Source organism: Epinephelus moara, chromosome 20 (assembly GCF_006386435.1).
Source record: "Epinephelus moara isolate mb chromosome 20, YSFRI_EMoa_1.0, whole genome shotgun sequence".
NCBI lineage: Eukaryota > Metazoa > Chordata > Actinopteri > Perciformes > Serranidae > Epinephelus > Epinephelus moara.
Genome location: NC_065525.1, coordinates 3,692,491 through 3,705,690, shown reverse-complemented (window position 1 = coordinate 3,705,690; position 13,200 = coordinate 3,692,491). Strand labels below are relative to the sequence as shown.

The 13,200-nt window shown below is 39.6% G+C and overlaps 1 protein-coding gene across 2 annotated transcripts in view; it reads left to right on the top strand.

The window, feature by feature from the left end:
• The window catches only part of LOC126407405 (paired box protein Pax-6-like), a 52,666-nt gene extending 41,923 nt beyond the window's left edge, over positions 1-10,743 (top strand). For both annotated transcript variants that reach the window (XM_050072268.1, XM_050072267.1), the window contains 5 exons: positions 3,459-3,541; positions 3,740-3,890; positions 5,128-5,237; positions 8,314-8,455; positions 9,711-10,743. In XM_050072268.1, the coding sequence (XP_049928225.1) occupies positions 3,459-3,541; positions 3,740-3,890; positions 5,128-5,237; positions 8,314-8,455; positions 9,711-9,796 (572 nt within the window). In that variant the 3' untranslated portion in view covers positions 9,797-10,743. The remainder of the gene's footprint in view (positions 1-3,458; positions 3,542-3,739; positions 3,891-5,127; positions 5,238-8,313; positions 8,456-9,710) is intronic.
• Positions 10,744-13,200: the final 2,457 nt, after the last annotated feature.

Genomic DNA, 13,200 nt, shown 5'->3' with positions numbered 1-13,200 from the left:
AAACTATCTAGTTGTTAACAATGTTTTGGAATTTGTAGAGCAGCAAGTCATGTCAACATTTGGTAATTGGTCCAGGCTAGCTTGATTCTCTCCCGATGTCCTGAAACAGATAGAGGTCCTCTGCATATGGCAAAATGCACATTAAGCTGTTACTTGTGATTCAAATGCATACTTGAAATACAATCTCAATTCCAAAATGTTGAGACAGTGTCTCAGAGACACTGTAAAATATAAATAAAAACAGAATGATTTGCAAATCCTTTTGACCTATATTCAATTGAATACAGTACAGAGAGAAGATATTTGATGTTCAAAATAAACTTTATTATATTTTTTGTAAATATACTCTGAATTTGATGCCTGCAACACCCTCCAAATAGTTTGGACAGGGGGCATGTGTGCCACTGCGTGACATCATCTTTTCTTTTTACACTCAGTAAATGTTTGGGAACCAAGGACACTTCAGAGGTCACAGTGAACTCTGACCAACAAATTCTAATCAGTTCATGCTTTAATCCAAAGCCCCCTTTCCACCGAGCAGTATAGTATTGTATGGTTCAATTCGTTACCCTTTTTTGTTGTTTCCACTGCGAAAAGTTGTGGATTGTACCAGTCCGTACCATCCCCATTTTTGGTACCCCTTCTGTTGGGGTACCTAGCACACACATCTGGTACTAAAAGGTGGAGCTATGAACACTGCAGTCCGTTGATTGGCCAGTAGTGGACGGTCACTCTGCTCAGGGCTGAGTTGTGGCTGGTTTCGAGGCAGAAGCCACTGTTCATATTGTGGAGAGTTTAATTAGTAGACTGTAACTATAAAATATAAGGATGTTTTGCTGCCTCTTGAAGCAGCCGGAGTCGGAGAAAAAAATAACTTCATTCATTCATTCACAACTGCTGGGATTTTTAAGATGGAACATTAACTCATAATGTTACTCAATGCATGAGCTGACAATGTGAATCCATCAACACGCCTTAAATATTCTATATTACAACTTTGACCATTACTTTAGTTTTATATGACATACACTTTTAGTAATTTGTGGATCTTCAAGCGTTTACATGTATTTGTTTTATGTGAACTGCATATATTCTAATCCTCACTCGGAGAAAAGAAAAGCGTCACGTAGTGTCAGGCTAACGCAACACTAAACCCGATGGGCCCTATTTAGATTGTCTAAAACGCAAAGCGCCAGGCGTGCGGCGCATGGGTGTGTCCCAGTCACTTGCTAGTTAGACAGCGCGTTTTCAGATTGTGCGCCATGGCGGAGAGTCTGAAAGGGTTGGGCTTACTCTGTGAATTAGTCATGGGTGTGTTTTGGGCGTATCATTCAATAAGCCAATCAGAGTGTCACCTCTCATTCCCTTTAAAAGAGGCGCGATTGGAGCACATGGCGGAGAGCTAGTTAGATGGCGGACCTACCAACTGGAAAGAGTGAGCATTTTACAGCTGAGGAGACGGATCTCCTCGTGCGGGCGGTGTTGCCATGATTGGTCAGATAATTTCACAATTTCATTTGTCATTATTACAAATTATGATGATCATTATTACTGCGATTAGATCATTCTGATTAATGATTGACCATTAAGACGTTTTTCTGATAAATATTTTAATGTGCACAATAATAACCTTTCACATTGTAATCATATTTTTATTTGTTATCGTTTGCATATGTGTGGCTACTCCGTGTGTGTCTGAGCAGAGTGCACGTGCGTTGTGCACCCGCCTAGAGACGCATATTACTAACTTGTTTAAAGCTATAGTGCGTAACTTCTGTCGCCTCCCAGTGGATAATGCGTTATTACAACTAATAAGCCAGCGGCACTTCCACGTACACAGAGTAACACTCGCCACACACCGTGTACACAGAGTAACACTCCCTTCACACCGTGGCGAACACCAGGCTGCTAACATTACATTACGTTCATAGCACCATTTCCAAGAAAATAATAAAGTACTAGGTCCAGTACATGAAACAGCAACACATACTACTCATAATATAATTATAAACCAAGTCACTTACTTATCCAACAGCAGCAAGGCAACATCCGTGTCTGCCCTCAGCCCAATTTCTTCCTTCAGGGCTCTCCACCGAGGAAAAGCGACGCCAATACAAATCCTTGTTTGCCTTCTCCATCGGTCACTTTTCTTCTTTGCTAATAGACCTTCAGCCGAACGTCCAGGCTTTTTCTTTGTGGTAGGATCCACTTCTGAACCGTGTCTCAGCCGCTTCTCCGCCATGTTGCTTTCACTTTCTACCTGCGCTCTACCTCTTGCTGTGACAAATAGGGCCCCAGAGCTTGCCTGAGAAGGACTAAGTGCACAAACTCACTATTTTTAAATATCCCATGGAGAGAGACTCACTGCAGCCTGTTTTGTTTTGAGTTATTTTGTTCTGAAAATGTTGTGTGCAGCCTAGTTCTGTGGATGATAAACAAGGTGCAGACTTTCCTTTGTTTCACCGATAATGAGGAAATACAGCAAGTGCAGGACGGAGAAGTGAGCGACAACAACCCTGCCCACATTTAAGGGCACGGTTTGCAGTGGAAACGCTAGGGTCTAGGTACCATGTCTGAAGGGTACTTTTGGTTCCAAAGGTACCATACCGAAAATGTTTGGTGGAAAGAGGGCTTTAGCTCTGTGTAATTGGAATTCTTTCCTATTCTTGCTTAAATATGACTTCAGTTGCTCAACAGTTCGGGGTCTCTATTGTCATATTTTGTGCTTATAATGCATCACTCATCTTAAATAGGAGACAGAAAAAGACATTGTTTGATTGCAGCATATTTTGCTCCAAAACCTGTACGTAGCACCATGACACCCCCATACCATCATAGATGCTGACTTTGATCTTTGAGCTGGTAACAATCTGGATGGTCCTTTTCCACTTTAGCCCAGAGGATACAACGTCCATGACGAACTCATCAGACCACAGCACACTTTTCCACTTTGTGTCTGTCCATCTCACTTTATTTAAGTAAATTACATAAATTCAATTAGCAATAATTACATAAATTCTCATAGTCTATCCATCTCAGTTTTATGTGATTTTTTTTTTATTCAACCTTTATTTAACCAGAAAAAAAAAAAAATAATAATCTTTTATTCAATTCAGTGTCCTGGCCATGACAGACAGCAACATAAATTGCAGACAGACAAATGCAGACGCAGAAAAAAAATACAAAATGAAAAAAAAGCTCTAAAATGAGCAATATAAAACAACTAATGAGATCACTACAAAGAAACGCCAAAAAGTAAGTTAACAAATGGTATAAGTGAACCCTAAAAATAAGACCTGCATAAATGGCACTTTTTGGTTCATGATAGGATTAATTGACTCAGTTGGATAGAAATTTAATATGTAATTAAAATATGTCCACCTGATAAAATAGAGCAAATAATTTGACATGGTACAACTAATGTTATCTTGTAATGACACAATTTGTTTTTGTTCCAGAGTTTGAAAGGACTCACTATCCAGATGTGTTTGCCCGAGAACGTCTTGCCAACAAAATAGACCTCCCTGAGGCAAGAATACAGGTAAACTCTGCTAGATATAACTGATCAGACGTACAAGTCAGTGAGTGTGTGTTGTAATAATGTATGGCTTGTAAGCCAGTTTACATGTGGACATGTCAGCATTGTTTTACATAAGATAGACTTGAGAAAATGTGAACCCACCCTTTAACCTTATACCAACCTATGTTTTTTTTTTTCTTTTCTATCTGGCATGTGCAGGTTTGGTTTTCCAACAGACGAGCGAAGTGGAGAAGAGAAGAGAAGCTGAGAAATCAGCGTCGACAGGTGTCCAGCTCCTCCAATCACATTCCCATAAGCAGCAGCTTCAACACCAGTGTTTACCAGCCTATACCACAACCTACTACGCCAGGTACTAGCGAGGACTTGTGCTGCAAATACATATACTGCATATTTGACCTGCACCCTCTATTAGCATAATTTTAATTGTTAGTTCACAAAAACTTTTTTTTAGAATTTTGTCCCAATAAACCCAGTAAAGGGCAGTATGACAGTGAGCTATCATGCACAATGTGGATTCCTGTAGTGACCATGGTGACTGCCTGGATACCATTTTCATTCTGTCTGTTTTGGCACCAACCAAAATGTCACATAGTATAAACAGTACATAGAAGAAAAAATGTGAATTACCAGAAGCAGGCACATGTCTGATCAGATTCATACCCATTCATTGATCAGATTATTCACATCATCATGTTGCCAGTTTTAGAATGTATTTCAAAGTTCTTGTATGGCTATTTCCACAACACTACTTCATTATTTTTCATCAGTGTCTCACGCCAGAAGTCACTGACCAAGTGCTGGATTTCAACGACTTAGGAGTGAGACCAGGATGTTTAAAAATAGCTAAATACAAAGCATGGTTAGCAGATTGTCTAATGGACCTCTCTTGCAGTTGTTCAGTGATGTTGGCTCACTGCATGTGCTAAAAGTGTTCGCTGTGTGTTTTTAATTATATAAGACAGTTTGTCACACAAACACAGTTTGCTACAGTTTGCATTATATTTACACATCATTGATAGTTCTCTCTCTTCTAGCTGTCAGTCTTCCTGAAGGAAACCAGATCTAGAGCTCCATACTCATAAACTTCTCTGATAAGAACCTTTCCTATAAAAGTAGTAAAAGTATTGTAAAAGTACTGTACACCATGAATTCCAATAACATTTCTGACACTAGGGTTAAGTAGTGGAGTGCTAAGGACTTACACAGCTGCTTTTGATCTTGATAAGGGCCAGAGTCATGAAGTTGCATTACATTTACTCAGCAGATGCTTTTGTAATTTTCCCCATTTACACTTCTGGGGGTTTGGTGTCTGGTTCTGGACACATGGTCAGGAGGAGCCAGGAGTCAAAACCATGAACCCCACAATTAATGGGTTACCTGCTCCACAACTTGAGCTCAGAAGGTAGAGTTTTGAGTTTGATAACTTGAGATTTACTTGTGACTTACAAAACAATCACGTGGACCAACCATCTTCCTTCATCCACCAATGTCATATTGTACTAGCATACTGGTGAGTTACTGTATATTGCCTGAGATACCTTACAAATCTCCTTGATCTCTCTATTTCTCCATCCTTATCTCTTTAGTGTCCTTCTCATCTGGATCCATGTTGGGAAGGTCAGACCCAGTTCTGTCCAACAGCTACAGTCTACCAGCCATGCCCAGCTTCAGTATGGCTGCCAGCCTGCCTATGCAAGTAAGATTATATTACAAGACAGCACAATAGACAACTTATCAAGCACGGAGCACCTCAAGTTAGAGATGGCATCTTCATGTGTGTCAGTCTCTGGCTTCAGCTCAGGTTGGCTGATATATTTGTCAACTGTTGATGACTTCAGTTGCTTAGAACATCTTTTAGGGAATGTTTGTGGTGGACATGGCTCATCATGAACCTCCAACTCAGAGTCAGGCAGTCCAGGCACAAGAGTTGAGCCTGGTTCAACTTTTGTAATGTGACTTTGTGGGAATGCATTGCATTGGTCAAATAAATATGAGCAAGCCCAAATTCTTGGTAGATTACTTTTTGATGTTGCACAGGGAATCTACCAATTAACGCAGAGCTATCGTGATGGAAGATAAAAAAATGTGGCTGAATTTCCAGAGTTGTAAAATTCTCACACACACCGCTGTGCAGTGTTTTGGTGTCTGATAAGCTGATGTACAGCACATCTCAAATTAGACTGCCTGGGTCATGTTTCATCTTTTCCCCTGTACCTGTGCAACCATAGACTGTTTGAAAATAACGGATGTAGCTACTGTGATGTCACCCATTGGTTTGTGAACTACCATTTTGAAGCGTTGAGTTTGGCATTTTGGCCCTCACCATCTTGGATTTTTGGAGCTAGAAGTGACCATATATGAATGAGGGGGTGGAGCTGGGGAAGAGTGAGGGATGGATCTTACTGAGAGCCTGAATTAAAGCCTAGCAGACAATTTGTCACTCAAATGGCCACGCCTTCCATTATGAGTAACTTTAAACCTTAATAAAATTTAAATGGATAAGTTGTACAAAATTCACACCCTGTACAGTTGTAATGAACAGAGAAATAAGCCATAGAGACCAAAACTATTTACCAGGCCATAAACATGTTTATTTCTGCTGTAAAGTTGGACATTTTAACATGGGGGTCTATGGGGATTAACTCACTTTCAAAGTGGACATTAGAGGAACTGTAGTTTATGGCTCTTCATGTTGGCTTCATTTTTCAGCTCCAGAACTTGCCCTTTGTGTAAAAAATATATTCATACAGCAGTTGATATGATATTTTATAAAAAGTTATGTACATTGCTTGTATGATATCTTAGAAGCTAGCACCTCCTCCAGTCAGCTTAGGTTTAGGAAAAGAATCAGTACTGGGCGTTGTCACGATATAAACTTAATGTAATATCACAGCGTGATGTGACACAATGTGACGACATGATGTGCGGTGACGACGGGACGTTATGTGCATAACTTACATATTAACGTTGACATTTGGTTTCAGATGGGACCCAAACCCTGTCTCCTGGGTGATAGTCCTGTGTTTGTTTGACCCATCTGCCACCCCAACAATCTCCCTATGTGCACTTTGGTGCTCTGTATACCATGACATCCTCCTTTGCTCCTGTCATATGGGGGACGATAGCCTGAAGCAAAAAGGTCACCTGATCACAGCCCCCTGGCTCATACTTATATGGGTTACGTATGAATTACAGTGCATTACTTTTATAGATATAAGTACAAACAGTGTGTGAGAACAGCCTGACCTGTAGCCACAGGCCCATACCAAAGCAACACCTTGCATGTTTTTAACTGGGCTGTATTTGGTCTGAGCACCTACTTTATGGAGCCAGACAATCTACATGATGTGTCTTATACATTAGTATTCTGGAAGGATCTGAGACCACCAGCATGGCTGAAGGCATATCGGACTGAGAGCTGAATGTCTTCCGGAAATACAAGTATTCATTTTTATTTTGGAGAGTGATGTTGGATCTCATTGAACATACAGAGGAAGTGTCAGATTAAAGCATGATAAAATTCCTCTTTACCCTAATGTGGCTAATCGACCATGACCTCTCCTGTGGGAAATTGCTATGAATTGAGTAATTACCATGAAAATTCAATTAATAGCCCAGGCTATTTTTTGCACAAGTCACTGAAATCAACAGGCCTATGTTTGGGACAGGTGTCTACATGAGACAGGCCTTTAATTCCTTTCACAAAACTGTTGCTCTGGAAAGATATGGAAATACAATCAAATTGCTTATTTAAACGAGTACAATTATTACTTGTATAAAAATTAGGCTTCAGATAATACATCAATAATGAATCATTCATTTAATCTAGCTCCGACAGAAAGTGCATCAGAGAGAGAGAGAGAGAGAGAGAGAGAGAGAGTCACGCCACTTGAGGATTACGGCACTTGGCATACCAACTCAACACCACTTTATCCTTAATTTTTTATGAAAACCCATTTTGATTCTTTTGATCTGAGGGCCCTTTTCAGAGTAAGTGAATATGAATAACTTACCAGGTAATCAAGGAATGGACACATAATTTGAGGTAGCCAACAACCAGCTTTTATACATCTGAAGAACTTCTACAAAAAAAATGAACTGCTTGGTAACCAGACCAGGCTGATTAATTGATTAATTGAGACATATGTTTGTTTGTTTTTTTAAAACTTGTAGCCACACTGGGCTAGTAAAAGGGACTGACATTTAATTTGGACTAGGCCTTTAATTGAAGTTTAATGGTAGTATTAAAGTAAATTGATTGTAACGTTAAAGAAAGGAGCTTTTTTTTCTCAGCAATCAGAGCATATCTGTGGTGGAGTCGGGGGCTGTGTTGAGTTCACATGGCTTTCAACATGGAGCTGACTAGCCAGCAGCTAGTAGCTAACTGTGCTACCTCCATAAGCAGCAGTAACAATGGCAACGGTGCTGACGGAGCTGACATTGTTAGCCTACGGGGGAAACTGGAGGGTGAGCACTATGCTTCCAAAATGTCAGTGCAGAGCAGCACACTAACATGCACTGCAGGCATGGCCACCACTTAATCCATAGAGAAACTCAGATTACAACACACACACAGGGAGTGTGACTTCATTCTCTGCTCAGGATGCTATTTCTACACTATATCTTTTCATAGCAAATAGTGGTTTGCTGCTGTATTAATTCTATGAATGTTGGCTGCAGCTCATATAACAACACTGTTAATCTTGCATGGCACCACTGGGTGAAGAGCCCATCAGGTTATTAAATTCTGCTATATTAAATTATATTTCCAGGCATCCAGTCAGACCTCTTATTCCTGTATGCTGCCCACCAGCCCCACTGTAAATGGAAGAAGTTATGAGACATATACTCCTCCACACATGCAGCCACACATCAACAGCCAGTCAATGACATCCTCTGCAGCGTCGTCAACAGGTAGGAAGTTACCAACTACTGTTTGACTCTCCATATAACTGTCCCTCTGCCTTTGTTGATAAGGTGCATGTTGATACCTAATTAAATGAGACAATGCAGAAATTTATAGGCTTCTGTTAATGATCAAAGATGTATCCATTAAATTGGGTTTAAAGATTTCACTGTGCAAAAGGATTGTTGGAATAGGCAAACTTTGGTAGACCCATTGAGAACATTAAAGGTTGATAAGTTAAACTCCTAAAACTCCTAAACTCTTAAACAACTGTATATCTTGAACTGTCACTTCAAGTGATTCAGTTTTTTAAGTCAACAGCAAACAGTCAGTGAATGGATCATAAAGACAAAGAAGATATATTTTACTAATCCCCAAGGGGAAATTCAAAGTTTTCACTCTGTTACCCAAAATACACACACATGCACAAACAGGACCTGTACATGCAGTAAATGGAAAGATGCCCATGGGGCTGCCCATGAACACGCACCAAGCAGTTGGGGGTTTGGTGTCTTGCTCAAGGGCACCATGGTTGTGCCCAGGAGGCAAACTGGCAGATCTCCAGCTACTATTCCATGCTCCATATTTGATCCGGATGGGGACTTGAGCCGGCAACCCACTGGTCGCTCCAAATACAAATTACTAACAAAAACGAAGACTTGGAGGCCAACCCACAGTATACAGTACAAGATATAATGTTCTGCAGCATTCCATCCAATGGAAATATTGTAAATGTTGCATTTTTTTATACACATTTCCCCAAGATTCACTGACCGTCTTTGGTATTTTTTGGAAACCTTGGAACCTCCATTAGCAATTAAAGTGAAGTTCCATTGGTTTGGACAATGCTTAGCTTTAACATGTTAGTTTGAGACAATGAAAGGTCCAGCAGAGGTTTTCAGATTATAAATAAAAGATGCAAACAAACCATTTTTACAAAATTAGATTTAAATTATTATTATTTTTATATTTATTTTTATTATTTTTATTGAGTGTTGGTTTGCTTGCAACCTATGTTGCATCCTCACGTAGGCCTTCTCTTAGCTCTTTTTATGACATCTGCTCAGTATCTTTAGTACAAATGGTTTGTATGGAGTTCAGTATAGAAAAACTTAGATCTCCTCTTTATTTGCAACTATGCTGCTGCTGCTGCTGCTGCTGCTGCTAAAATGTGCTTTGTGGTCACTCAAAACACACCTTTAAACCTTGTTGAGTCATCATATCTGTCAGCTCTAATGACCTCTTTGTTCTCTTTTTAACCAGGCCTGATTTCCCCTGGTGTCTCAGTTCCAGTCCAAGTTCCAGGAAATGAAGCGGACATGTCACAGTACTGGCCACGCCTGCAGTGATGTCATTTTTCACGGCAACTGTTTTTACCTGCAGTGATCACCAGCACTGCTGCAACTGGACTGAATGGGACATAAAGGAATGACTTATTCCTACTTAATAGCTTGAATGTCAAAAAGGACCTGTCAGTGACTGAAACAGACTGCACCTCAGCAAATGGATACGAAGGAATTACTCTCATTAATGTTTGCAAGAAGACGTTCAAACCAAATTCTCGAGACAAGGAGGACAGAAGTTTGAGCACTCCTCTGATTTAAGGATTTTAATATACAGAGAGTTCTGTCTCCACATCATCTCCAGCTGCAATTCAAAGTCTGGTTGGTGGAGACACTTTGGCACAAGCCCAGAATGAAAAGCACTAGCCTGAGCTGTACTCAGGATGCTCAGGAAGGTTGCCCATCCTTTGGTAACACTAAACTCCAGACAGGAATAAACTGCTCAGTGTCCATTTGGACATTCTGTGCAGACATATTACCTCCACTTTCAGTTCCTAATTTATATGTTGGTGTATTTGTAGCAAAAATATGTTGACTGAAACATAAAGGGAAGAACTTAAATGAAGTATCTGCTGTGAATTTGTTTGATCAGCAGATTCTAAAATCTCCGGCCTGGAGTATGTGTATAGAATTTCAGAATGTGGATTCTGGTGATATGTGTTTGGTATTGTAAAAACCCTGACCTGCATTTGATCTGCTAATCAGAATGGACTCATTGACTATGAAAACTATGTCTGTTTAGTTTGTTTTCATTCCAAAGCTCCTTTGTCCAGAGGTTCAACAGTAAACCAACTATTGAAAGACTGGATGCAGAACAAACACTTTGCTAGCTTATTAAAAGTGAACATAAGATTGTGTCTGGGATGTAAATCTGTTTCTAATTTTAAAGTGTAAAGTATTTGTCGTCTCCAGTGATCTGGGAGGGTTTCCATAATAAAGTTATTTCAATTATATTCCTTGGTACATTCAATACTATTGTTAAGGATTTAGATATAGCATGTGTTTCATTTGTTGAGCCATCCCTGGTGAATCTGTGACAAAAGGCACTGAACCTGTTCTGGAGGTTTATGGTGGAACATCTTATAAAGACACAGTTTCATCTGCACTGTGAAGATATTAAGTCACCAAGGTAAGATAAGATAAGAACATAATTATTTTTTTCATTTTAGTCCTAAAAAAATGTTATACAGCTCATCCAAGAAGAAAGCCTGTGAAGGTTGTCAGAGTAACATGAATACATTCTCACCAAAAAGTGGCATAACAAAAATGAACCACGCTTCGTGCCCAAAGGGACAAATGCTGGACATCAAAAGCAGCTAAAGATGGTATTTCCTTATCAGAGCAGTCAGTCGGCATGCCCATCAAAAGTGTTGGGGTAACATGTTACAAAAGTAATGTATCTGAGTAATTTATTACGTTTCAGCAGAAAAGAAGTAACATAACGCATTAGTAACAGGATATGGGGTAATATTATTACATTTACAATGTCACATAACGTGTTACCACCTGAAATATACTGTTGATTGTTTTCATTTTTAAGTTACCTACACTGATCCACACTGTTCTACTTCCACCAGTACACCACCAGAAAAAATATCCAAAGGTTGTTATGTGTTGTCATGTCATTACAGACAACATTATAGAAGAGCCGATGATCAGGACATCTGGGTGATGCTGTATGGTGTGTTATCATGTTCAGTGTGTTTCCATTAATACACCTGCAACATCTACAACAATACATTCTCACTCTGACTTCTGTAATGCGTGTCAAATTTAGCCTGTTACATGCATTATCTTTTTTCAAAACACACTTCTGTTTTCATAGGAAACATACTGTTAACATACAGTCTCCTTCAAAATGAACCCACTACGTCCATACAACACCGCAAATTGACATTTCTTCCCTTCAACAACACATGCACGTTGTTGTTTAGGAAAAAGAAGAGGGTTTGGCTTTACATTCATATGAGAGGTAAACAGTGCTGTGCTGAAAGTCGACCCATTCACTAGCCGTTCTTATGCATAACTCTCTCTCTGGTGCTGTTGTAGCTGACAAGTACACTGGGAATTGGCAGGTGGGTCTTCCAGCTCTGGAGTTTTAATTCTCACTCATCATAGTGACTTAATCACATGCCATTTTGTTTGTTGTACTAACCTCAACATTTGCTTATTGTGTTTTATATCACAGGCCCACAGATATTTATCTGTGTCTCATAATTATCAGACTTTGATCATCCCTGTGTCTAAAGGTATTTCTTTAGGCCTTTAAAAGGTCTAGGCTATTTAATTGATCTATATCATCATACTCTTATTAATATAAGCAGGGGATTTTAATACAAAGTGGTAACCACTGTATATGAATGCATAAATGAGACAGATCTGTGCAGCCCTGGATTTGAAATTAACTGTAACTTAAACATTTTGCCCGCTGCTGTTTCACTTAACTTGACAAAATAGTGAAACAAAACCAACACAAGCAAAGACTAAAACCAACACACAGTACACTGAAGATTGCGAGGCCCAAGCAACACAGGCAAGTCAGAACCATTCTAGCCAGTGATGCTGTGCACATAAACTCAATGGACAACAACATAAGGCATTTTTGCTATTTGCTGTCTTCAAGATTTTTAATGGTAGCACTGTGCCAACACATTAACAAGTTATGATATGACAACAAGGTTGCCCAATGCAATGAGTTTTCTAAATACAGCCTTGTTTTCCATGACCTGCTGAATGGTTTGCGGGGGAACAGGGAGTGATGCAGCTCTGTACATATGAAAAGGGGGAAAAGTATTAGTTAAAACTTTAATATTTTAATCTGATTGTTTTATAATTCCTGATTTTAGGGAGTGCTGCATCACTTTCAGGACCTCTTCTTCCCGTGTCCATGGAACCATTGAAAAGTGAACCAATTAACACTTACATACAAAGAATGGTGTTTACATAGACCTTCAGACAGGTGACAAACAAAAGGAAAACGCTTGAAAGCTTGAATGCTTCCATATGGGGCTTACTGAAAATAATCATAGCAATCGCTGTCACCATATCTCAATCCAATAAACACCTTTGGGAAAGTTTGGAACAACGTGTTAACTACAACACACACAGACCACACTGCATTGTGTAGTGTCATGTGACATCTGTCAAATACTGAACTCACCATGCAGATGTACAGAAGTAGTTAAGGTATGGTGGCTGGAAGAAGTGAACAGGATAAAATTGCTGCTTTTCTGGAGAATTAATGCACATCAACACTGGGAAGTTGGTTGTTGCCCTTGAGCACCAACTCCAAATGGGAATGTCTTTTTGAAGGATGCTGTTTATCCCTCCAGTAGAGTTACGCACACTTAGAGAATCTAATAGAAAAAAAACTAAAGCTGTTTTGGAGAAATACTGTCTTCCATCTTCTT